Here is a 26,424-nt window from a genome sequence, read left to right on the forward strand (position 1 = left end):
TTGCCCTGGCTCCCCCTGCGATGCTCACCTTAACACCCAGTTCTCCTTTCTCCCCCTGCAGGATAGAAACAAAGAGGAGCAGGTGTCAAACGTGGACATGTCAGTGGCATCCTCGAGACCCTGGGATCCCCTCTCTCACCCACCTTTTCACCCTTGACACTGCCCGTCCCCATGATGCTGCCGGTCCCAGAGTCCCCTTTCAGGCCACGCTCACCCTTCTCCCCCTTTTCACCTTTGGGGCCAGTGCCTGAGGGAAGGGAAAAGGGACTCGGTTGTGCTCGGGGACGGCCACACCACCATGTCCCCACCAGTGTGCCCTGGGGCTGGCCAGCATGGTGGGGAAGGGGATGCTGCTGTCAGCATTACCTCCCGCAGAGACCCGCAGTGTCCCCTCTGCTCTGGTCCTCTCGGCTTGCTGTGGGGAGCCTCCGCTGCTCCTTGGCCCACTGCCCGCTGCCACGGGGGGAGAGGTGACAGGGATGGCATCCACCAGCCCCGGGACACCCTGTGCCAACAATAAGGGGACACCGCGGCGCCGTTCACCTCCTGGTGCCCTCTCAAAAGGGACAGGTGCCGGGACCCCATCAGGCATCCCAGGACCTTGACCATGGAGGGCACCCAGCCCTCCTCGTCCCTAAAATCTTGGGATCCTGCCACTGAGTGCAACACCCACAGGCACCAACTCACTCTGTCTTTCCCCGAGGGTTGGCGTCCACCTTCTGCCCCGCTGCCAAAATCACCAGAGACCTGCATTTGCCCAGGGAGAAGGGGCGAGGGTTCAGCTGGGAGCACGGGGTGGCAGCCCCCCAGCCTGCCCCGGCTGGGCTGCCAGTGCTCACCTCCTCAGCGTCGTCCTCTTCTTCCTCACACTGGTGCTCAGCCGCCCGCGGGTCCCCTTGCAGCTTCAAGTCGGCAATCACCCCCTGGAAGGAAACCACACCGAGGGCTGCCACGGATGGACATGCACCACGGATGGACATGAGCCATAAGCCACCCCACAGCATGATGTGACCTGCCGTGCCACCCAGCCACCACGTCTCCGAGTGCCCCACGTACATCAGGCTCTTTCACCTGGCGTGGAGAGAGCTCTCCACCTGAGCATCCATGTCCTGGCACTGCGAGGTTTCAACCTTGCAGCCCCGGTCTCCAGTGCCACTGGCATGGCTTGGCGAGCCATGGGGAAAAGCCCTGTGCCAGGACTGGCACCAGGCTGGCCAAGCAGAGGTGGCAGCCAGGATCTGGCCAGCTGGACAGCAACGCTTTGGCCATGCTCTTCATTCCCCCTCTCCAGAGGGCTCCCCAGCTGCAGATGGACCCTCCGCCCCAAGCAAGGGCCACTGGCAGGTCCCAGTCCACTGCAGCCCCAGTTTTGTATTTCTTAGGCTAATCTGCACTTCCTTACTATTTATTTGGGTTTTGCAAGCACTGTGCACATCCAAGCCACTTGTTTATACAAGAAACCTCCACAAATTCCTTCCTAAGGATGCTGCCTCCAGACAAAGCCCCGTAGCCAAGTTACCTGCGCTGCCTGGGAGGGCAGCAGCCCCGTCTCAGCTGGGGAGGGTGTGTGGGTACCAGCCTGAACCTTACGCCTCCCATGGTAAGGGGGCTCACCCAGTGCACCTCACGGCCCAGCCCAGGTCCTTGCTGCTGAGATAGAACGCTGCTGGGATGGGATACTGCTCGTCCCTCTGATCCCAGTGGGGAGGTGCTGGGGACCATGCTGGGAAGCAAGCTCGGAGAGGGCAGATACCTCCTGCTTGGTGTCTCTTCTCTGGGCAAGACACCTAAAATAATATTTGGGTTCGCTTGAAAGCACAGCACAACACGTCCGGGAAGGAGCCGCACTCAGGAAACACAATGGGTTTAAGAAAACAAGAATCAGGGGCAGTTGCAGTTCAGCCAGGCTGGCTATGATATTATACTATGAATATATTATAAATATATAATATTACAGATATATAATAAATGTAATATATAATAAATATATTATATTTTTAATGTATATAATAAAATATATATTAAAAAATCCCTCCCACAAGCAAATGCCCCCCAGGTGGGTTGTGACCTCCTCCAGCTGCTCGCCCTGGCGACAGCCGGCTCTAATCCACCCGTCTCCTCCCTGCTGAGCACCAGCATCAAGCCCAAACTTTGATAAATGCAACACTCCAGCCTGATCCTGGGGCTTGCCAAAGGCATCGGAAATAATCCAGTTCCAGCCCTGAACCGAGGCATCCCCGTGAGGGATGGTTATAAGGGCCCTTTGCAGCCCGTTCGCCCCAATAAAGGGGGCAGCAGCACCGTAGGTCTTACTGTACATCCAGCTACGATCAAACCCTCCTGCCAGACCCTGGCTGAGACCCCATTTACAGTAACCCCCTTGATATCTGCTGTCCTAGGGGCTTCTGCGTTACCTGCAGATTTCACCCCTCCAAGTTTCATCCTGTTGACACAAAGGCAACTCAGGAAGAAGCACAGATGCCAGCTGAGACCTCACCAGCAGCCCTCCAGCTGCCCATGAGCAGCTCGTCTCGTGGCTTGACCAAGGGCCAGGTTTTAATCAGCTTGATGCCCTGTTAGTTCCAGATAACGCGAGTCGGGGCTGATCAGCAATGGAAATACCACGAGGCAGTCAGATGCCAAGGAGACATCCAAGCCTGTGCTCCCCGCTCCCATCTCGGCCGGCCGAGGCAGTCAGCCTCCATCCCTCGATGGCGGCTATTCTCCGCGGGAAAACTGGGGGCGGGCGGTGGGATCGGGTGTTTGGCAAGCTCGGGAACATCATCTGCTAGAAAGGCAGGAGTGCTTTGCTCCACTTTGGGCTGTTGGTTTGCCTTCCTACTGGTGCCACACCCTCTCCAGCTGGGGAGAGGAGTTTCTCCATGGCCATGACCTGGCCCTTCCGGCAGGTTCAAGAGCAAAAAATTGTTCTTCAAGAAAAGAAAGTTGCTCTTGAGACCTCAAGGGACCAACTCAAATCCCAGCACAAACTGGTCCCCAGCCCATCAATCATTAACCCTTCCCAGAGGAGCTTTCCCTGCCCGAAGCAGTTTAACTGGGACTGCAGCAGCGCTACTCGTTAGTCAAGATGATGTTTAAGCTCAGAAATGTGTTTTGCAAAGCTCCCTGGGAAAAGCATCGCTGCACTCAGCAGAGCCTCTGTTGCTGGGCAAACTGCGCTCAACCCAGGAGAAATCCAGCGGTGCAATCCTGAACTTTACTCTCCTCAAGTACCACGGGGGATTTCCACGTCAGCTGGGCATCTTCCCCACACTTTCCATAAACCTTATCTAGAACATAAGTCATGCTGAAATCACGGGCTGAGCTATCACCTCCACTCCTTGCTCTCCAAAGTCTTCCTGCAGATACTGCCCTACGTCAGCCAACAAAGATATGCTCCGGCCCAAGCATTTTTTCCAGCTAAGAGAGACATTTTATCAGCCAAACCAGCTCCTCCACCAAAGGAGTTGGGTATTTTTAGCAAAGGGGAGACTCGAAGAGGCTCAGTGTTTGCTGGAAGAGGTATGGGCAATGGTGGCTGCTGTAGCACAACCCCATCTCCTCCTGCCAGCCCACCTTGAGAGCTTTGCCTTGGTGAGACCCAAGACAACAAAGTTGGTGGCATCTCAAGCCACCTTTCTCTGCCATCTCAAGCAACTCCTTCCCCAGGGATGCACGCGGAGTGTGGGCGCTGGTTTGTCTTCTGGGCAAAGAGATTGGTTCAACAGGCACAGGCTGGTGTCACGTCCCTCCAGCCTCACCCAGGCTTCTCCTTGGAGATGCTCCTTGGAGTGACCCAAGGCCTTACCTGGTATTTATCTGGGTCAGCTCCTCCAGCCTGAGCAACAAAGAGCCCGGAGCCATCTTCCAGTTCCATCTCATCCGGGGAGCGCTCAAAGCGCACCCGCTCGTGCTCCTCACAGTCCAGGTAGAGAACGACTTCGTCCTCCTCCACGCTGATGGCGAAGCGCGTCCACTGGTTGAGCAAGGTGGGCACAGTGAAGATGGCTGCTGCATATGAGCTTGTTGAGCCTGGCTCTGTGTAGTAGAAGATGATCTGCTGCTTGCCCACCCGCAGCTCTGAGAGCTTGACGCCCACATAGATGATACTCTGCGAGGAGTCCGTGACAGCAAAGAGCACGCCGGCCCGGGGGGTGGTGGGCTGGATGTGGAACAGAAGGGAAAAGTCCCGGTAGAAAGGGCTCGGCAGGTGGTACCGGGCCACCTGGCCCGTGTTGGCATTGGGGCCGAAGACATAGCCGGGGTTGTTGTCGGGGCCGTAAATTTTGAGGATCTCCTCCGGCGGGGGGTCTCCGATCAGCTCCAGGAGGCTGACCTCAGCGCTCAGGTTCTCTGCAAGAGGAAGGGAAAGGGGATGGTCACAACTGGCCTGGCAAGGATGGTCACCCTCAGCAAGGCGCCTTGGGGGGACACCACTGGCTATGCCTCCCCCACATACCACTCTTCAGTGGCTCCCTCTGCTCGCCCTCCCCAGGGCCCGGGATTTTCCTTCAGACTGCAGGTTGGCCAAGGCAGCAATGCTCCTTGAGCTGCTCCCACCACACAGTTGGGATGTGGCTCCCAAAATGCCACCCATTCCCTGCTGCTGGCCCTCCAACCATGGCCAGGACATCCCTGAGATGGGATAAAACCAAAGGGATCTTGCCCGTGGTAGCAACATGCCTGTGCAGGCAGCGGGGGATGCTGCCGGAGCACTGGGATGCTGAACAACCACAGAGCCACAAGGAAGTGTGTTGCATCCGTACCCGCTCCAGGGTCATGGTGACCCCCCACATCATCCCAGGACAAGCTCATGGGGTCACCCTGGCTGGGAACAAATCAGAGCCATCTTGCAACATCCTGGGAATGGGGCTCGAGCCGGTGGGCTCTGTCAGCTTCCCAGATGATCTCAATTTGGAGCTTGCCTCCTTTCCCGACTCCTTTTTCTCAAGGCGCTTGGGGAAGTTCTGCTTGGGACGGTCTCTCCTACCCGACGCAGCTGAACATCTGGCCGGGGTGAGCCGGCCCTCTGTACGCCAGCTCCTGTTGTTTTGGCAGCAGGCACATCCTCATCGCCCACACACCGGGCGCTGGATTCCTCCTCTCCTATGTCAACTGCTCGGGTGGGTGCCAACTCGATGGGATTGAGCACGTCGGGTGCTTTTTAACTCTGTGCTTCCCGGGAGCGAGGAAACCCAACTACCCCAGCTCCAAAACAGCCGAGGGCTCTGCACTGTGAACGGACGCTTGGAGCCGATTTTGGCCCCATCCTGAGTCAAGAGCAGGAGCTGAGACAATTCAATATCCCCAACTCCATCCCTGTTGTTTCACATGAGTAATGGGGGGTTATCAGAGGTGTGTTGGGCTGGGGAGGACCAGCCAGGAACCTCCACCCTGCTCTGGAGCCAGGCATTGTCCTCCAGAGCGCTTAAGAAAAAATAAAAAGAAGAGAAGAAAAAAAAAGAAAGAAGAAATCAGCCCAGCCTTGCCCAGCCTGGAAGGAAAACACGTTTCTCGGAATGGTAGGAGGAGGTGAAAACCTGGGTGCCTCTTCCAAAGCCTGGGGGTACGCACACATGGAGCATCCCCAGCCTCCCCCTGCTGCCGAGCCCCAGTGCTAGCGCCAGCCCCGTGACAGGGACCCATGTGGTGGGGACGTTAGAAATGCCACCAATTAGAGGTGGGGGCAAGTTTTCTCCCTGCCAGACCCCAGACACACTGATCCTCTCCTGAGCCTGCTGCTCTGAAACTACTCTGTGCCTACCCTGCTCCCCCAGGCTCCCAGTCCCTCCCAAGCTTGGCACCCCAAAACTGAGCACCTGGCTGGGAGGAAACCTCCCTCCTGGTCTTGCACCAGTCCTAACCCCTTCATCTGTCCTGCACCAGGATTGGGCTTCCCCATGGGGCACCCCCAGCCCACTTGGAGGGGAAAGGCTCAGCGCAGCCCCTCTGCCTCGCTAGCCGTAGGGACCTCTGTATCCTGGAGCCCAGCATCCTTTCAAGCCCAGCATCCTTTTGCGCCCAGATGTGTGCAGCCCTACACCAAAAATAATGGGGCAAGCGAGTGGGGCTCCCCCTGGACCTGCAGCGAGCCCCACCCTGGCACCCACCCTTGAGACATCCCATGCTCAGGCACCCCACAAGTTTGCTCCCACTGTCCCATCCCCAGCCACATCATCCCCAGCCGTGCCAGCCACTCTGCAGCAGGCGGCTGCGGCCAAGCTGACTGCAAACACCAGGATGCAGGGATGGAGCTTATCTCAGGCTGGAGGAAGCCAAATTCACAGCAGCTTTAAGGGAAGAGGAAACCAGAGCTTCCTCCCGGGGGTCCACATGGCTACAGGAGCTGGCACTGCAATTTCTGCAGCCAGACAAGCCATTGTCTGCCCCCAGGGCCAGGGATGATGGGGGACAGGCTGAAAGAGGCTTTTGTTAGCAATGCAATTTTCAACCACACTCTCCTTGGTGTTTCAGCTGGCTCTGGGATCCTTCCTCCTCTCCAAACGTGCCACTCGCCCCTGAGCCCGGGGTAGGAGCTGGGTGCCGGTGTTTCCCACAGCAAACAGGGACATGTCTTTCCCCTGCGCAACGTGCAAAGCAGGCAGAGGCCAGGGCTGTGAGGCAGGATGGGGCCTGGGGAATGGGGGGGTAAGGGCAGACCCCTTCAAATGGCTGCTCCCCTGCAAAAGCCACGTGCCCCTTCTCAACCGCAAACCTTTCAGGCCATGCTTGCTTTTTCCAAAGGGCTCCCAGAGCCCAAATATCGCACCCCCTCCTCCCTGTGGCAAACCGGCAGCACCCACTGCAGTGCACAGAGAGACAGAGACGGCTGACGACACAGTGGTTTTGGGATGGGTGCTGGCACAGGATGGCTGCGGGGATGCCTCTGGCCGCAGCGACCCAGCCATTTGCTCCCGTTGCCATTGGAAAGGCCCCAGGGATGCTCCAAGCCATCTCCCCGCTCTGCCATGGCCTTCCTGGCTGGCCTGAGCTGGGGCTGCCAGCGTGGCCCCAGGCATCCCATCCCAGCTGGGATGCAGGGGAACCCCAGCACACAGGAGCATCTCAAGTCACTCTATGGGGTGCACCACAGTCCCCACATCCCCCACCCATTCCTGATGCTGCCCATCCAGGAGCGTGCACCTCCCCCTGAGCACCTCCATGACCCTGCTGCACCCTTCCCGGGGTCGGCCGGCAAACAGAGCCACTTTGATGCCGAGGGGACCATGTGTGCGACCCTTGTCAGCTGGCCCCCAGCTAAATTGCCCCTCTGATGGCAGCCCTCCTGATCGGCAGCCCCAGGCCATCACCGGAGGGCACGGGGGGCCGGCGCGGGAACACAGCCTCATTCAGAGGGCTCGGCAGGGGGGAGCAGCAAGCTCCCACTCCTGCTTTCATTCCAAACTGTGTTCTTGCTCTTACACTCTGATGTGCATTTCTCCAAGCACCAGTCCCCCCACAACTCCCTACCTTTCACCCCCTGCCGAAGAGGCACGTCTTGGTCCCCGGCTGACATACAGAAGGGTCACAACCACCTAATGACAAAACCGGAGGCAAAGTAACCTCTCCCACCTGCCAAGCAGGGGGGATCAAACAGTAGCCGTTGGGTAAATCATTAACCCCAAGGCAAAGGGCCACTCTGGGAGAGGGAAGCGTGCGGGCCCAGCTGCGGGTCACCTTGAAGCCTCTTCACTGCCATGGCCCCAGACGCTGCTGCAGTTGGGTGGTCGTGGGGTCCTTCCCCTGTCCCCAGCCATGGCCCCAGATGCTGCTGCAGTTGGGTGGTCGTGGGGTCCTGGTCCTTCCCCTGTCCTCACAGGGAGTTGCCAGCTCTGCAAGCACCCTGCTCCCTGGGATGGACACCCTAAAGCCCTCTGCTGTGCACTGCGGCACCTGCAAACCAGCCCTGAATGCCAGCATGATGCGCTTGGGGAGCACCTCTTGTCCTGGCCACTGGGACGTTGTCTTTTAACCTGGCCACTGTGTTTCACTGGGGGTGAAACAGCCCGAGGAGGGGATGGTGATGCTCAGCCTTGCGTAGGGAGCCAAAACCCACTGGTGGGCCCTGTTTGAAGAAGCTGCGGCTGGATGGAAAGTGATTTTGGACTCAGCAGCACCCCATGGGGACAAGGCAGAAGCATCCCTTGGCGCCTAAAAACCTGGGGGAGTTTGGGGAGGGGAGACACACACACAAAAACACATGAACATCACCCAGCCACATTACCTGCAGAAGCATTAATAAAGACACAAGAATACCCTTCGTCCTCCTTGGGGAGAGCATCACAAGGCAGAGGCAGGCACCCGCTGGCCAAGTGCATCCAACACTGGTCTCTGATGGCCTCGCAGAAGCCCTGGCATGGCGGGGGGGTTATGGGGACCGAGGCACTACACCCGGGGAGCAGGAGCAAGCACAGAAACCACTCCATGTAGCGATGGCACCGCGATTCAAGCAACCCCTCCCACTCATGCAAAGCCGCCCGAATTTCCGCCTCGCTGCTGTGGCGGAGGTAATTCGGTAATCTGAAATGGTCAGTGCCCAGCACGCTGCAGAAGGGCAGGCGGGTCGGGACGGGCAGGCAACGGCCGGCTGGCGGCATCAGTCTGGGTAAGAAGGATGCAAGCCCCATGCCACTACTACCGTAGAGTCGCGTAGTGGCGGTTAGTAAATCAAACTCAAGAGGACCGGAGTTATCAGCAAGAGGAGGATCCACACCGTTAGCCACCCTCCTGTTAGGCAAAGGAGGGCTCTGGCTCCTGTTCATGCCAGCCAGTGCCAGCCCCCGGCGGCTGGTGCCATGCTGCAGGTTCAGTGGGGCGGGTAATGCTCCGTGGCGGTGTCGGGGCGGTTGCGCCATGGGGTCCCGGGGCAGTACTGCCTGCTCATGGATACTGTCACCTGGTGAGAAAGGAAAAGGGGCACTACCTGGCCGGGGACCCGCCGGTCTCTGCAAGGACACCCGTGTCCCCATCGCTGTGGGGGTCCCCGTCCCCAGGAGCTGCAGGTCCTCGGTGTTCCCCATCCCCGGGAGCTGTGGGTCCTTGGTGATCCCTGTCCCCAGGAGCTGTGGGTCCTCGGTGGTCCCTGTCCCCAGGAGCTGTGAGTCCTCAGTGGAGCTGCTGGCCGCATCCTGGCCAGGGGCAGGTGACGTGCTGTGGGGAGGAGCGATGCTTGACCATGCTGTGCTCTCCACCAGCGCCGTGGCATTCCTGTCCCACTGCTTGGTGTTTTCAGCTGCGGTCCCCTTGACCATAGGTGCTGCTGTGCTGGGATCCGGCTCCTGGTGCTGTGGGGTGGTGATGTCCCCCACCACCTGGCCACCCCACGTACCCGGGGACACGCTGGGGGTGGGAGCTGCCACAGAGGCAAGCGGCTCTGGTGCCGTGGTTCCCTCGCCGGGTGCCACTGGGCTTCCCATGGTCTTCACGCTGCCCCAAATCCAGTCCAGGAGCTGCATTTCAGAGGAGGAGAAGTAGCAAGCCAGGAGGAGCAGAAACCTCAAGTGAGGTGGGGCTGGGGCCATTAGGAAGGGAAAAGGAGCGTCGTTGCTTCGGAGGACAAAACAGAGAGGCCAGAGGAGGGAGAGGAGGGAAGAGGCAGGAGTTTTGCCCCGGCCAGACTCCTGGAGCGCTCACATCGCTCTCTCCTCCCCGGCTCCAGCGCACGACCCTTCAAACCAGAACAGAGCGGGAGGAGTGGCCACGCCACTGGCCCTGCCAAACCCTCCTCTCCTGAGCGCCAGCCTCCTCACACCCGGCACGGCCCCCCGGGGACCCCGCTGCCCAGTTGGGGACCCACCTGAGCCTCCCAAAACCTCTGGGAGCCAGCCAGCCCTCAGACGCACCCTGTTCCTTGCCCCAGCTGCTGCTGCCAGCTTTTTAACTCCTTCCTGCCCAGAAAATCCTAAACCCTCTCTCTCTGCTCGGTGGCTCTGTTTAAATTACTGGTGTCGAGAGCCATACATGGCGGGGTCACACATGGACATGGTCCCCACGGATGCCCAGCTTCTTTGAGACACACAAGTCCCCCCCTCCAGGCCTCGGGGAAAGGTTATAACCTCAGAACAAAACCAAATGAGGAGGGAAAAAAATCCCAGAAAACATTTCCAAGATTTCCACTGGCCAGAAACACAACAAGTCCCAAAAGTCAAGTGCTTTTGAGCTGCTTTCCCAGCTCGGCTACAGGGCCAGGACCCCCCAGGTGCTGTCTCAGGACAGCAAGGGGAGCGCTTGTGATCCCCCCTGCGCCACAAGCATCACGTGCCAGCGATGTCTGGAAGCCAGGAGGTCTGAGCAATCGTAAACTTGAGTACTTGAGTTTTACTGAAGCCTGGGATGAAAATCTCCCCTGGGCAGCACTGGCGCTCTCCCATGGCCCAAAAACTTCAGTCGCTTTTCATCCCAGCTTAAAAAAAATCACCCAAAATCCGCTTATCTGGCCCATTTCCCTACCTCAATGGTGCCCAGCTCTGGAGATGATGAGCCCTCATCCCTGAGGACCACTGAGTCCCCGGTCCCCTGCCGGGATGCAGCACACCCATGGACCACACTGCCATGCTGCTCTTGCTGTGACGCAGGGCCAGTCACCTTCGTGGCTCAGAAAGTGTCCCTGAGAAGGGACATTAACAGGGAGGTGACAATTTTGGCTCCCCCTAGCTGGGATGCTGCCTGGCCAGGAAAGCCGCGGTCTGCGGTAATGTGGTCCCACAATGTGAAGCGGGAAGGGATGCAACTCTCCTGACGCTCCAGTTTAAAAATATTCAGGAAAAGTACTGAAACAAATGCTCAGATGTCTATTTTGCTTTACGCAACATTTCCCACGCTACTTTTTAAGCAAAATGGGTGAATTTTCCCCTTAAAATGCAGCTGGCATTGCGAGGATGCTGTTGCTAATAGGCTTGCCCCACGACTGATGCTATTAGGGGCGCATGTTGTGGAACAGCCCACGACTAATTGAATGCAGGACGCGTTTTTGTCTATATGTCAGAGTTTCCATACAGCTCCCCTGAAGCTCATGTGCTCCCATCAACCTGATGAAAGGAGCCAGCCTGCCAACCCGCCCCGGCATGTTTGGACGGGACCCTGCTGCGCCCAGCTCTGCTCCCCTGGGGCGAGGGTGTGGCATCCTGGCAGGGTGCGGGACCCCCCCTGCATCCTCGGCACGTCTGAGAGGAATGCTGGTGGCTGCTGCTTCTCTCCCATTGGTGGGGAGGACAGATGGAAAAGCTTGGTGTTCCCACGGCCTCTCTCCCAAACTGGGGGGAGATAAGTGGGGTGGGTGCCAGCCTGCAGCAGGGACATGATCCAAGCCCCCTGGAGCCACACCACAGCATCCCCGAGGCAGCTCCCAGAGCCAGGGGGGAGCATCATGAGCCCTGATGAGCCGCCTCGTCTCAGCCAGGAGGGTTTTGGTGGTGGCACCATGCTGGGGTGCCCCAAGCATGCGCAGACACAATGCCCAGCCTGAAAAAATCCCATTTCTCCCTTCTGCTGGGATTAGGCAGCTCATAACAGAAGAGCAGAGCAAAGCAGCAACCCCCCCAGGATCCCCCTGTGCATGGGGCTGCCGCCGCCAGCCCTCGTTAAGTCAATGATCTTCGTTTCACTGCACACCTCCATGCCAGCGGCTCCTGGGGAAGGAGTCAGGGCTGGGGCATCCCAAAATAAGGGACCCAGGATTTCCAAAATAAGGGCTCGGAGGGTGGCCTGGTGGCACTAGAGCATCCTAACCCAGCGTGCCCAGCTCTGCCACTGACCAAGCGGCCAGGCAGGGACAGGGAACGTACCAGCTGGTGAAATATTTTGGAGAAGTATTTCCCTAAAGAGAAGACATGGCAGCTGGCTTGCTGGCAGAGCAGGAGAAACCCCTTGGTTTAGTCTCTTCTAGGCTAAAGACTCCCCAAAAGCACTTTGCACGCTCCAGGGAATGCTGCCGGAAGCTCATCATGACCTTGCACTTCTTTAAAAGCAAAATTGGACCATCAATCTGGTCCCAGTTCCCTCCTGAACAGGCTGGCTGCATCTTCCAACTACTGTCTGGCATCTGCCGGTGCCGCCTGGTCCCTCCGGGAAAGGGGGATGAGGCTGCCCTGCTCACTGTGGGCTCAGTCCTGTCCCAGAAGAAAAGAAAAGAGAGGAGGGGAAAGAGAGGAGGAGGGAAGGAGAAGGGGGAGGGGGGAGGAAAAGAGAGAAAAAAGAGAGAGGAGAAAGAGCAAGAAAAAGGAGTGAAACAAGTGAAAAAAAAAGAGCAAGTAAAAAAGAGAAGGGAAAAAAGGAGGGGAAAAAAGATAAAAAAAGAGAAAAAAGAAAACAAAAAGAGAAAAAAAAGAGGAATTAAAAAAAGGGGGGGAAAAAAGCCTGTCACGCAGGTTTCAGACTTGCAGCATCCCATCAAGTGGTTAAAGAATAACGATGTTATTCTTCAGGGGTTGAAGTGGGGCTGAGCAAGCAGGTTTCAAGCGACCCGGCCACACATGTCCCCATGCCAGGGAAGCAGTCCACGGTGGTGGCCAGGGATGGCAAACCTGGCCATGAACACACCACGTTTTGCAGCATGCGCTGCAACCCCAAACTGCGTCCTGACTTCTTGCCGGGAGCAGCTCTGGGTTGCTCTCCCCACAGCATTTTGGGAGGGGACGGGGACACTGTCCCAGCCCAGCTCAGCAAACCTCCACAGTCCAAGGCCAGACCCCACCAGCAAGAGCTAGGCAGACGGAGACGGACAGACAGGCGGACAGGCAGATGGACAGCAGAGGGAGCCTCAGGCCGAGCAGAGTGCGGAAGCATCCTCAGGAGACCCATTTTGTTGCACCCCATCAGGGGTGACGACCCATCCCGGTGGCTTATCCCAGCCCAGAGGTCACCACGGTCTGGGCAGGGACCGGCAGCAGTTTTTGCAGAGTGCAGCCGGACAGACTGCAGGCAGGGAGTTTGTGACCTGTGGCTTCCTTCCTCCCCCTGCTCGCATCTCGAGGAAAGGTCTCCGCAAACCGGTGCAGGACCCCGGGTCTGAGATGTCCCAAGTGAGAAGGCTTGAGCCCAAAAAGATCAAGTGCAGCTGCGGAAAGGGCTTTAATGCCAACAGTGGATCCTGCTGCCAAGAGATTGAGCCATGGAGGGAAAGACCCCCCACAGGGCACCCCCTGCTCAGCCATGTGCCCCTGGAGCTGTGGAGGGATGGAGCTCACAGCATCCCCATGACACAGCTCCCACGGAGCAATCGGGGGCTTTAATTAACAAATTCGCCCATTACTGGGCTATTTTTATCCATTTTCTGTTTGCCGAGTCCAGCCCCGACTTCCCCCAGCCCTCAGGCAGGATGGCTGCAAATTGCCTCTTGCTTTTGGCCACCACTAAAAATGTCCCTGGTCCCTTCGGAGCAGCTGTGCCAACCCATACACAGCATTGCGCTGGGGGTTACTCCATGAAATGGCCCCCTGGGACCAGCAAGAAGGATGTCTGGGGTCAGCCCCAGGATGCAAACACACCACAGCCCCACGACCTTTCCAGAGCCCACCGGCACTTCAGCAGCTTGCTGAAAGCTTGCTGGATTGCCATCAGCGATGGCAATATTGCTGTAGGGTGCTCGAGAAAGCATCCACCTCCAAAGGTCACAAAACCACAGCACAGCAAGTGCTTGGGACTGCCGCTGATGCCCCATCCGTACATCTCCCCTTCCATGGATGCTGCTGGGGAAGGAAGGAAGGAAACTTTGACACCAGCACAGCCAAAATGCTGGAGGCGGGAGCACTGAGCAGAAAAATTCAGCGACTGTCAGCAGCAGATGGTATCTATAAATCCTATCAATGTTTGGGATTTTATCCATTCTTTATCTAAAAGCCCAAACAACAGTTAAAAGGCCCTCATTGAGACACACGCTGAGGATATTGGCCACATCCTGAGCCACTGATGTCCCATGTGGAGACAGCCCTCGGGGAGAGACAAGTGGGACCTGGCCCATGGATGGGCATTCAGCCAGGGAGACGGGAAGGCAGGGGCTGGGGATGAGGATGCACGGGGGCTGAGCCAGCGTGAGTGACGGCACCCATCACAGCCCCAAAAATGATGCAGGTGCCAGTTTGCTGGCACTGGGCCAGCGTTTCCCCCCAGCTCCAGCTGCGCAACACCACCGAGGCCCTGGGACCGCAGCGTTCCTAAACATTTACTCATAGAGAGACAGAAACATCCTCCCAGCAAATTCCTCGATAAGATAAACCATGAAAATGTCACGACTGCCTCAGGGAGCCATCAAATAACCCCGGGGGGGGAAGAAAGGCGGCCGTGCCTACACACCCGCTGTTACCTGCATCCTCCTCCCACTCCTGAACGGAGCAGAGACAGAGGCATCCGCTGCACTGGGGCATCCATCCTACTCATTTAAGGAGTATTTTTGTCAGCCCTTATGGGAAATTATGCAGGCAACAGCAGCGGGCAGGGCGAGTGAAGCGCAAAGCAAACAGCCTTCCTTCCAAGTGTGGCTAAAAATACCCGCGGGGGTCGAGCCCCTTGGGGAACGGCGCGCCAAGGGGCAGGTCTCACTGAAGGCATCTTGAGTTTGCCTTGTAACTCGTTACCCTCCGGCGAAGATCATGAGCCCTGAGCTGGAGAAGGCAGAGCCAAGAGATGCTGGTGTCTCCTCTTTCCCCATCTGCATGGGCAGGAGGACAAGGCAGCAGGGGCAAGGAATTGGGGCTGGGGTGACTTTGGCCACCCCATGAGATGCCCTGGCCACCCCAGGGGATGGATGGTGGAGAGGGACCATCAACCTCCAGGCACAGCCGAACCCAAGGGAGGTCTTTAAAAGTGCAAGGAGGTCTTTGAAATGCAAGGTGAGCTTGGTGTGACCTGTAGCTCCCAGACCCACCATCGGTGTTGTGTCGTCCCCCCCTCCCCCGGCCCTGCCTCCCCAGGGGCCACCATCTCTGCTTCCCATCACTCACCTCCCTCCGGGCTGAACAGCCTGGAGATAAGGCATGGGGAGGCAAGGGAAGGAATGCGACCCCCTCATTCACTCTCCACTGTGTTAATAAATCACCTTGCAGACTAATTGCTCCTTGGAGGGGGAAGACTCACCCCGCCTCTCACCCCCCACCAAGGTCCCGGCTCAGTCTGGGAGCCACACAGCCTGGGAGTCACACTCCCGGGAAGCCCCAAATTTCAGTCGCGTTCCTGGCATTCCTGCCCCGGCACGCAGTTGAGGGGGCTCCAGCAGCGCCCACAACCACTGATCGAGCAGGCACAGGGGGCTATCCCAGTTATCGGAGAGGGGGGTCGCTTCCCATCTCTGCGAGGGACTGAGTGGGTCTGTGGCTGGGGAGTGCATCCCTATTCCCAGACACCTATTTATCCAGAAATACAGGGAGACCAATGCACCTGGCATCCTAGCTCGTGGACGGATGCTGTGCCATGGGACAGATGCTGTGCCGTGGGACAAGGGGAGTTCAGGGCTGGGATGGAGGGTTTATGAACTGACTCGATGCCATTGCAACCTGCTCATTTGCACAAAGCAAAGCAGAGGAGGACAAGCTACCCAGGTGGGGTACACTTCCCCAGAGCTCATATGAAATCTTCCAGCATCATGCAGCAGAGAAGCCAATGAAGCCCAAAACATCAGGACATGACTCCCATGAGCATATTCCCAGCCATGGAGAGGACTGGGCACCGAGAGGGGCCGGGAAAAGGGCCCGCGGGACACCCTGCCCACCCCTCAACCATGCTTGTGTGCTGCACCATGCCAGGATGTTAAGCCGCCAATGTCAGGGAGCGCTGCCGGAGGGTAACCCTGCACCAGCTTTGAAGGCTGCATGACAAAAGCTGGAAGTTGCCCATTCCCAGCTGTTTTTCAGGACTTTAGCACAGAGGAAAATACCAGCACAGCTAAAAAAAAAACCCAATTCACCATACAAAACACAGAAGAGCTGCCAAACGAAGTAGTACCTGAAGCTATGATGGAGCGGTACAGCATCCATCCCACAGTACAGCATCCATCCCATGGTACAGCATCCATCCTGCATCCGCCACGAGTCGGGGATGCCGGGTGCTAGCTGGTCCGTGCTGCTGCAAGAGGCAGCTGCCACACCTTGTGGATGCTTTACCGAGCCTCTCTGCAGCTTTACGGTGAGGGAAACCCACCCAGCAGTTCATTAACCTCATCGTCAGTGTGGCTCACAGCAAACAAAATCCAAGCTTTGCTGCAGGGCCAGGTGGCGAGAAACACTATTTTGCTAGGGAATGGAAAGGAAAAGAGGGATCCGGAAGGGGTTTTTGTTTTTGGACTTCAGCTGCAAACTCCTGCTTGTCCAACCAGCCTTGCTCTTGTCAGCGCTGCCCCATGCAGCGCAGGGGACTATGTTTAGCTTGGAGCCTCTGGAAGCCCCCGGCTGTGCTTGTAATAAGACTCCTTGTCTGCTCCGTGGTCCTTCCACCTCTCTGCACTCCTCAGACAATAGTTCACCTGTGCTGCTGACTTTGGCATCATTTCCCTGCTCTTTCCAGAGTTCCCTCTGCAACAGGCAGCCGAGCCTGGCCATCCTGCTTTGGCATCCCATCCCATCCAGGGTTGTCTGCTGGGCACTGCGCTTCGTCCCAGACCTCGCCACAGCTTTCAGTCAGGTGGGAGGATACAAGGGGGTGAGATGCCCAGCAGACCCTTTGGGGGTAGATGCTGGGGTCAAAGCTATTTAATGCCTTTGTTAACAGCCTGAATGAGGAGCCACTTAAACAGGGGAAACATCGTCTGGCTCTTGAACCTACCCGACTGCATAGGTCCTAACGCTAAAGAAAAAACAAATCAGTTGAATGCCTTGAAATGAAGTTGAGCGATGACAACTTAATGTCAGCCAAGGCTGAAATCCCCCACTCCCTACCAGTATGACAGTCTGTGTCTCCACTGGCACAGAAAGTATTTAAGCAGCAAAATTTAGATCTTTTGAGAAAGTCCAAGCACCACTGAAAACGGACGTTAAAGGGGTCAAACAGGTCAATGTTGTCAGTGGCTACTTTGCTGTTCCATGCAAGTGGAGAGAAGTATCTTAGCTTCCTTCAGTGCTGGGGAAAGCCAACAGGACCTGGATGAGGCCAGGAAACACATCATCCCTTTCCAACCAACAACCAAACACGCCGGGCGAGAGATCTACTAGTCCTCAGTAGAAGCAGGAGGTGGGGACCAAAAGCCATTGGTTGACCAATTATTCCCTTCTTCAGGAAATCACTTGGTTTTAAAGAGAAAATATGACATCAATAAATATCTTTAATGCACTGGAGTTGACCGCATATAATGTGACAGATGTCAAGAACAAGGATGGGGGGAAATTGGGTTCCTGCTCACATGCGGATGGGGATTCAGGAGCAGGTTTGCCCCCTCCTGAGCACAGGGATGGTGCCATGGGGGGTCACTTTCCCCAGCATCAGCATCCCAAATGCAAAGCCAGCCAGCCCACGGGCACGCCTCCACCAGCTGAAGACAGCCATGCACAGCGCCACGGAGATGGATCGCCACAAGCTGTTTTCCAGGATGGTAAGGGTTAAAAAAAAAAACCCCAAACCACAGGAAAAAACCAGCAGGCATGCCTGAAGAGGAGGATTAGAGAGAATAGGGCCATTTCTCAGCAAAGACTATGGCAACGTAAATAGAAAAGTAACATTATGCTCAAGACGGGGCCCTTTCTCGGGCCCTTTCTCTTCGCTCCTGCCCTACAATGCCACTATTGTTTTGCTGACAACTGGTAATTATCCCAAGCTGCACACACTGGTATTCCCACCCTTTAACCGGGAGGGATTTTGCTGCCGCCGACCCTCTGACACCAGCAAAAATTCACATACCACAGGGTTCAAAGGGGGGGCGGGCTGGAAAGTCTGGGCGAGCCCCACGGATACGTCATTCCAGGACCTCCTTTTAGTCATCCCTAAAAAACAATGCTATTAAGGATGGTTTTGCTCCTGACGGCCATGCTTGGGGTTCAAGGTGCCCCAAATAGCAGGGAATCTTTTCCCTCATCCCAAGTGAGCAGTACCCATCGCCACCCTGGATGAAAAAATATTCAGCTCCCAAATATCCAAGTCTACACAGAGTGTCCTTTCTCAGCCTGGCAGCAAAGAGGAAACTGGGGGAAAAAAAAAAAATCCCACAGAGGCACGGTTTTCCTTCCCTCCTAAAAAGCTCAGGCATCCTTGGGGACCCTGGACCCCGGGGATGAGCCCCTGCAGGTAGCCGCTGCCCTGCTGCCCACTGCAAGGGGGCTGTAACGGGGATGAGTTGGACTCATCAAGTCTCATTTATGGGATGGGGGAGTCACGGTCCCAACCTCCCCAGCCCACCAGAAGTCTGGCCCAGTGCTGGCACCAGCTCAGGTAAGGTGATAAAAAATGCTAGAAACTGCCTCAAGATGGACTGAAACACTTCCATGGTCAAAATACGGATTTTTTTCTGCTTTTGCAGGGTGGTGCGTGAGGCAGAAAGACCAGAAAAAGGGGAAAAAATGGATTTTTTTTCTGCCACAGGCAGCGCAGCCAAGGACAGAGAAAGGCAGAGGACACACATAGTCGCCAAAGGACCCAGCTACGAGCACCACAACCAGCTGCTCTGGGATTTATTGGGTTTTTTTTCTTCTGCGTTTTAATTACACCATCACAGAAGTTTCTTCCTAACGGGAAAGCTGGAAACCAGTTTTTCCTGCAGCAAGGCCAATTCCACAAATGCTAGCAGTGACCTGTAAAGATAAAAAGAGTCCCATAAATCAGCAGAGCAACATCTTTCCTTCCTTGCAGCGTCACCGGTCTGTTTCGCTGGGGTGGGTTTTTATTTGTTGTTGTTCTAAGCACCCAAGAGAAAAGAAACCGCTCCTAAAACCCCACTTAACCCATCCCAGCTGCAGAAAAAAAAACCCATGTAGGCAGTAGGAGCTACGCTACGGGACTCTGGGCAAGCTTCAGCCTGTCCCTGCAGCACCCGGCTGGGCTTTGCGGGGAACGAAACCCCCCTTCTCCCAACCCTGGAGCCCTGCCAGCCTCTCGCCTAATTAAAGCATGTGGCCGCTTGCAGGGCGGAAAGCCGGCAGCCGGAGCACAGAGGCTCCAGCGCCTCCAGGTGTGAGCCCTGCCACTGGACCAGCACCCTGCTTTTAAGGATGCTGAAGCCTGGAGGAGCTACCAGGGTTGCACTGGGAACTGGCCAGCCCCAGCTCCTCTCCATCGCTCACTTGGTTGGAGTGGCGACACGCCTGCAGGGCAAAGATTAAACCCAGATTTTGCTCTTTAAACTGCTTTTGTCCAGAGGAGGTTGCTTTGCACCCCCCTTTTTGGGGATATCAGAGCACAAGAGAATAGAGGGGATAGCAAGGAAGGGACAAAGGCTTGCATGGCTTGCGGGGGAAATGCTCGCTGGCCCCTCTGCAAGGAAAGGAGGGCAGGAGAAAGCCCGGAAGGTACAGCAGGGAAAGCAGAGGAATGGCTTAAAAGATTAAAATGGAACAATGTTATCAGTGGTCAGCTGCTCCATGCCCCTGCACCATGTACATGGGGGGCTCTGACTGCTGGCTCTGGCTGCGTGGCACCCACCAACACCCTGCTGTACCCACTGGGGTACCACCCATCAGATATTCAGGTGCCAAATGCTGGCACCGGCTGCACCCCTGAACCCAGGCACAGGTGGTGAAGCATCGCCAGCAACAGTTGGAAGCAAACCAGGGTCATCAAGAGATTGAATATCAACAGTGCGATAAAAAGATTAAACAGCAAAATGAAAGAAATGAGAAACATTTTTACTCCCTACCCAAGCAAACTGTTTTTTACTGGTGTTCGCACAACTGTGATTCATCAGTCCAAACCACATGAGCAACACCCCAAGGCCAGAGGGATGCCAGTAGCTTAACAGCAACCCCTGCACAGTGACTGTTCGCACAGGCAGAGCATTGGGGATATACTGGGAGACCTGAGCGTTGGGATGCAGGGGATGTACTGGGACACCCGTTTCCACCATGACAGTCAGATTTACAGCGACACGGGCTGTCCCAAGGTCCCAGTGCAGTTGCAGTGGAGCTGGTGCAACCGGATGGGCTGTACCTGGCCATGGAGCATCCCAGCCCAGTGTGCTCCCCAAACCAGGCTTGGTGTCAGTCTCGGGGCAGAGATGCTTCACCACCAACCCACCCATCCCTGGATGGATGCAGGCCAGCCGAAACATCCGTAAGCCTGTTTTATCACCCATCTCCCAAATTTCCCTGCCACTGGACCAAAGCCAACCGCCAGAAGCTGCCGGCAGAGCCTGGGGCAGGCGCAGGGAGCAGGGCTGGGGCTGCCCCCAGAGCCCAGCCCACCTCTCCCCCCTGCCTGGCCATGCAGAGTGGCACGCATCCGGACCACCAGCCCAGGATGAAGCAGGACCTAGCCAATGTCTGCCTTACACTGCTGCATTAATCCTGTTGCTAGGACACCCGTGGGTGAAGAAATACAATGCTTGATGGATTAGCGTCTAGACTGGCTGACCTTTCCCTCTGCTTGCAAGGTGGAACTGGGGCGAAAATTGGGCACCGTTGGCTAAAAGGAGGGGGTTTGTAGTTAAGTTTTTTTTTAGATGGGAGGCAGGGAGAGAGGGACATTGCTGTTGCTGAAAGAGCCATTTCACTACCTGCCGCTGGAGAGGGATGTGCAGGAGACGGACCCGGGTCTTGCAACCTGCTGCCAAGCCTGGGCTTTGCCCAGCAACCCAGCCAACAAAAGAGCCTTTCATGAGAGGGGACCGATGTCAACTCCGCAATTAGCAGGGGAAAAGAAAAAAGAGCCGAAAGAAGATTATTACCTCCAGCAGTTGCCTCTGGGGGCCCCTCTCAAATGGTTTTGTTAACTCTTTCGGCTGAGCCCAAGGAGAAGGTGGGGAAGGAGCCACCGTCAGCAGCAGCCAGCAGCTGGCTGGACCCAGGGTAGGATCCCAGCCTCACAGGATGCCACGAGGAGACCCGTCCCCTTGGGTGCTCTTGGGGCAGGTTGGCAGCGAGTGATGTCTCTGCCAATGCTGGATCAGACCCAGCAGGAACCAGGACCACCACCCTCCTGCATCCCGGCTGGGAGGCAATGACACTGTCTCCAGGCCAGCCCTGTGAGAGTCCCTGTGAGATTAGATGCTGACCTCGGCGAGCAGCATCCTTGCTCAAGCCATCGAGCGGCCACAGGGTATGCCATGCACCGAACCTCTTCCACCTCCTGCCTTGCTAAGTAATGCAACGGAGAGCCCAGCCCAGCCCACCGGGTACCACGTGCAGGGAGGTATGCCAGGACACCCCTAAATCTTCAACCTTCACAGCCTAACATCTCCATCTCCCCACCAAAAAGATGCAACAGCTTGTTAAAATAAAAACCCCACGTGTTTTTATCAGATGGTGCCCTGGTTACCTGGTGGGAAGACATTAGAAACCTCCCTCTGGGCATCTTTTCTCTTCCTGATGCCAACCCCCCCCCAGCTTTCCCTTTTGCCACCCACCCTGAGGAAATCCAGGACATATCACCCAGAGAAGAGTGGTTCGCCCTGACGGTGCCACCGTCCCCTACCCCAGGGGCATCACCCCATGCAAGTTGTCCCTGCAAAAAGCTATCGGGAGAGCAAATCCTCAACCTGGCCTCCAGCAGCTTTGGCAGGCAAGATGCCAGCCTGAGTGCGGTCACAGGATGGCGATGCGCAGGGACAGCTTGCCCTTCTGCCAGGAGTGGCCCTGTGACCACCGCTTTCCAGGCTCACCGTGGGGCTGCGGCACTCGCTCCTGAGGAGTCAACCCTGGCTTCCCCGTGCTCCAAGGATGCCCTTGGGGGCTGGAGTGCTGGCCTTGTCCCCACATAGAGATTTAACAGGAAGCCCCAGGCACAGAGGTCCCTGAAGCAGCTGAAGAAATAACAACTGGTTAATCAAGTCCTACATTAAAAGCCAAAAAGCCACACGTGCTGCTGCCACACACCTTCCTCTATTCACAAAGTCAGGGACTTTCTCCCACTCCCTTATATTCAAGGGGTTTTAGTACCAGCCAAAATCATTGCAGATCTCTTCCATGCCATCTCCCACCCATCAGTGCCTCCTCCGAGCACCGGCTCTCAGCACATCTTCCTGGAGGGCAGCTGCACCGCTGCCGCACACACATTGGTACCCAGGGGATGGGGAGCGTGGCCGGAGGACAGGATGTGAGGGCACCCCACAGAGGGCAGAGAACAGATGGAGTGATGGGGTGAAGCAGAGCCCAGCACTGGCCTCCCATTCATCACAAAAGATGCTGCCTCCAGGCTGCGTATGGAGAGATGCACAGGGCGCTCTTGAAAAGGGTCCATCTCCCTCAACAAGGCTGCAGGGAGCTGAGCCATCGGGTCCGTGCCTGCACCAGATCAGGCCTCTCCAGCAGGCTCGCTAGTGCTGGCATCTCCTGGGAGGGCAACGGCCATGCTGTGTGCTCCACACTGGGGCTCTGGGGAGGGAAACCCTGCTCATGACGCAGCTGGAGGTAGTGTCCTTACAAAACATGAGGCCTCCTGGCTCCGAGAGCATCCATCCCTTCCCCAGGGCAAATGACCTACGCTCAATAGCAGAGTGCAAATTCATCTCGTGAGTGAGGCAAGTGGTTTTTAATCACAAGCATGTGCTAACAAATGCTGGATTGAAGGCTTATGGTCCTAGCATGTGGAAGAGTAGCCACTACAAGCCCTTTGCCTGTTTCAGGACCTGGCTGGGGAGATACTGGCATCAGGGAGAGGGTACCACAAGGTGTCCTGGGGCTCTGTGTCACCTGTGGGTCCCAAGTGTAGGCAATCCCATTCCCCTTGCCACAGCACAGCCCCCTGCCCAAAGGGAGGGAGGGACAGCGGCTACAGGTACCCCATCCCTGGGGATGATGCTGAGAGTGGGCAGGTGTCCTAGGGGGGCTCCCCAGGAGGGAGCAGGGAGATGACCCCGTGCTGGGGTTTGGCAAGGAGCCTCAGGAGTGGCTGCCATCCCCAGACCAGGCTGGCCGTGTGAGCACTCACCACTGAGGCTGAGCCCAGGGTCTCCATCCACACCCAGCCCCTTGCTGAGGTTTCCCCAAGATGAGGGTCCCGGTCCCCCTGGAGAGCAGTTCAGGGCCAGAGGGGAAGAGCTGAGCCAAAAAGATGCCTTTCCACCCTGGGGAGCTGGTTTAGAGCAAGACAAGACATCATTTCACCTTCACCCTAACACACTAGTGGGTTCCTTGCTACCCTGACTTGCATGCATCACCCCCCCAATCTGGACCATAGGTGCTTAGGAGGGGGGTCCACATCACCCCTTCCCTGGGCACCCTGCCAATCCTGCTGCTGGTAGGCACAGCAGAACATGCAACACCCCAGCACCACCCATCTCACCGGAGGCATGAGTCCCACATTGGCACCGAGGGGAAAGCCCCTAGCTTTCGGCAACCCCTTGCCTTCCCCCATCCTGCATTGCCACCTGTTTAATAAATTACAGCCTATTGTAAACCAGAACAAACACAGAGCTCCTGATCCGGCAGTGGCAGCCTGGGACCCGCCGGCAGGAGCAATGGCTGAAGCCTCGTGCACCTATCAAACATGGACCTCCTTGACCTGCCTCCCCGGGAGACGCACCCCGGTGCGGCACTGCCTCGGCTGGAAATGCTGCCAGGCTGGATGGAAAAGTGGATGGGACCCAGGCCACCATCCACAGCATGGGCGCAGCCTGCGAGCTCCGACGGCTTATCTGGGGTTATCGAAAAAGTGCTGTTTATCCAAAAGTCAACAATCCCCGACTCAATTAAGTTACAGACTAACGAGGAGGCTGGGAAAAAAAAATTGTTTGACTACAGCGTTTACTGGAGGCAAGGCAGGTGGTTTACTTATGAATTATAAAATCAGAGATTGCTTCAAGGGCTGTCGAGCTGATGTAGATTTATGCCAGTGGTGATGGTGGGAAGAGCATGGGGATGGTGATGCTGGGCTGGTGAGCTGCAGAATCCAGGTGCCCTGGCTGCTCCTCCCACCCCAGGCTGTTCAAACAGCCTCCCATAACCTGGGGATAAGGTCAGAGGAACAGCCAGATCTTCCAGTCCCCCGGGAGGAAGAAACCAGCAGATCAAGCTTGGGAATAAAATAAAAATACAGTAAAATCCACTAATGACCAATTTCCATCTTAGAAAAGGGTTGGGAGGCGATGCCAAAAAAAGCAATAAAAATTCCACAAAAGCAACCTTTTCAACTGAAAACCAGCAGACACGGGATGTTCCGGACCAGATGTTGCTCACTGAGAAAGCCCCCGGCGCCAGGGATGCTCCTGCCAAACAGCGCTGCCGGTCAGAGCCGGGAGCACAGCAAGTCTCCGGAGCCTTGTCCCCAGAGAAGCCCCATCCTGCAGCCCTGGGGGGGGGTGGTTCCTGCTCCCCCCCCAGCCCCCAGCACTTGCTGGGAGGCAAAAATCATCTCAACTTTGGTTTGCGGGAACCATCCCTTCACCCCCAAAGGGTTTATTAACTGTGTTCATGCCTCAAGGCCGTTGAGGTTTTTTGGCCCATGGCCCACTCTCGCACACACCGGCGGGGAAGGAAATCGAGCAGAGAAACAGAAAACACACTGAATGATGCCGAGACGTGCAATTATGTGGGCAGAGCTGGCAAACGTGCCCGGCACCACCGAAGCAACCCACCAGCTGTGCCACCAAGCTGCCACCCACCCTGCAGGCAACCCTGGCTCCTGGTGACCAGGAGGGATGCAGGACATCAGGCTGCAACATCGCAACAAGATACCCAATGGCTTTCTCTTTAACAAAGGCTTCTCACTCATTAATAGTGGAGCCAAGCTTTCCAAGCACAGGAGATGGCCTCACAAGTGTCTGAGCAACTCTGCATTAACCCAAATCCGGACAAATGGCACCCGGAGTGTACCAGCCACAAGTTTCCCAGTTTCTGCTGGTTCCCCCCCACCACGTCCTTCCCTCTCCGCTCTTTGCTTGCTCCCACCCAACATGACCCATTTTTGCCCTCAAGCCTGCTCAGCTCTCCTCACGCCCGAAGCCTCTGCTCCCACGTTTCTCCCAGTGGCTCCAAATCCACGTTAAGGCAACGCCAGAAGCCCCCGTTAGCTGTACAAATGTCCAAACCATTTTCTAATCCCGTTCAGCTCCTTGCTTCAATTAAATCTTTGGCAACAAGCTCTCTAGGCTAATCAAATCCTACATTAAAAGCCAAAAAACACACATGTGCTGCTACCACATACCTTCCTCCATCCACAAAGTCAGGGACTTTCTCCCACTCCCCAGTATTCAAGGGGATTTAGTACCAGCCAACACTGTTACAGATTTCTTCACCACCTCCCACCCATCAGTGCCTCCTCTGAGCATCAGCACTCAGCAGGACAGGGCACATCTTCCCGGAGGGCAGCAGCACCACTGCTCCACACACATTGGTACCCATGGGATGAGGAACATGGCTGGAGGACAGGAGAGCCAGTGAGAGCACCCCACCGACGGCAGAGAAGAGATGGAGAAATGGGGTGAGGTGGAGCCCAGCACTGGCCCCCCATTCATCGCAGAAGATGCTGCCTCCAGGCTGCATACGCAACCAGAGAGAGGGGCAGGATGCTCTTGGAAAGGGTTCATCTCCATCACTTTCTCAAATTTCATCAGATATGCTAGAAGATCGTTAAAATGCTTTATTAATCCCATACCTCTGGGCTGCTGATATACATCCGATACTTAATCCCAGATGTCTCCTTCAGTGCTTTGAACTCTCTACTGAAATGCCAGAATTAATTCTTTTCTTGGTAAACTATCAGAGTTTGGAAGAGACACAGCGCACTGGCTAGGATTGTTATTTCAGGGCTTAGAGAATCATCCCTAACAGTTGCCACAGACCAGACCGGTGCAGGAGAGAAGCTGGCACTGCACACATCCGACAACAGCAGGAGCAGTGAGGTGTAGGCAAGTCCTCACCGGCAAAGCTGCGCGGCAGCCCTTGCCAGCCTCACGCAAGCAGCTTGCATGGTATGGCTCCTTCCCTCCTCCGTCTCCTCCAGCTCTCTCTCTCCACGCATCCTCCCAGAGATGTCACCCTCTGCAAAGCAGCCCCAAACTCAGAGCATCTCTTGAGGCAGGGAAGCACTAGCTGAAGTAACATGGGAAGGTTGCCTGCGGATGGAGGATCTTCTCCCTCTGCTCTCCAGACACAGGGCAAGTACCCCTCCTTGAACCCACCTCCCTGGTACATCTCTCCTGGCTGAACAGGGCTCTGTGTGGACCTTACTGAACTGGAGAGTTGCTTGGGCCCTACTGAGCTGGTTACGGTGGATGCCTGTCCATCACAGCCATTGGAGACCAGGGAGCCCCCAGACAGCAAAAGGGAGCCCAGGTGAGAAACATGAGGACTCCAGCGCAGGAAGGATGCACTGTTGAGTTGCACACCAGCATGGACCACGGGGCTTCCCATGCAGCTGGGC

At 56.4% G+C, this 26,424-nt stretch overlaps 1 protein-coding gene across 2 annotated transcripts in view; it reads right to left on the minus strand.

The window, feature by feature from the left end:
• Window positions 1–26,424, minus strand: part of COL18A1 (collagen type XVIII alpha 1 chain) — a 41,704-nt gene that overhangs the window by 9,898 nt on the left and 5,382 nt on the right. The window contains exons 1-7 of one of the 2 annotated variants that reach the window (XM_076341989.1): window positions 8,225–9,680; window positions 3,809–4,353; window positions 840–923; window positions 688–747; window positions 367–505; window positions 144–247; window positions 29–55 (exon numbers count right to left, since the gene is read on the minus strand). In XM_076341989.1, the coding sequence (XP_076198104.1) occupies window positions 29–55; window positions 144–247; window positions 367–505; window positions 688–747; window positions 840–923; window positions 3,809–4,353; window positions 8,225–9,521 (2,256 nt within the window). In that variant the 5' untranslated portion in view covers window positions 9,522–9,680. Of the gene's footprint in view, window positions 1–28; window positions 56–143; window positions 248–366; window positions 506–687; window positions 748–839; window positions 924–3,808; window positions 4,354–8,224; window positions 9,681–26,424 lie in introns of those variants that run through there. The other variant, XM_076341990.1, reaches the window with a different exon arrangement.

Source organism: Aptenodytes patagonicus, chromosome 6 (genome assembly GCF_965638725.1).
Source record: "Aptenodytes patagonicus chromosome 6, bAptPat1.pri.cur, whole genome shotgun sequence".
Taxonomy (NCBI): Eukaryota; Metazoa; Chordata; class Aves; order Sphenisciformes; family Spheniscidae; genus Aptenodytes; species Aptenodytes patagonicus.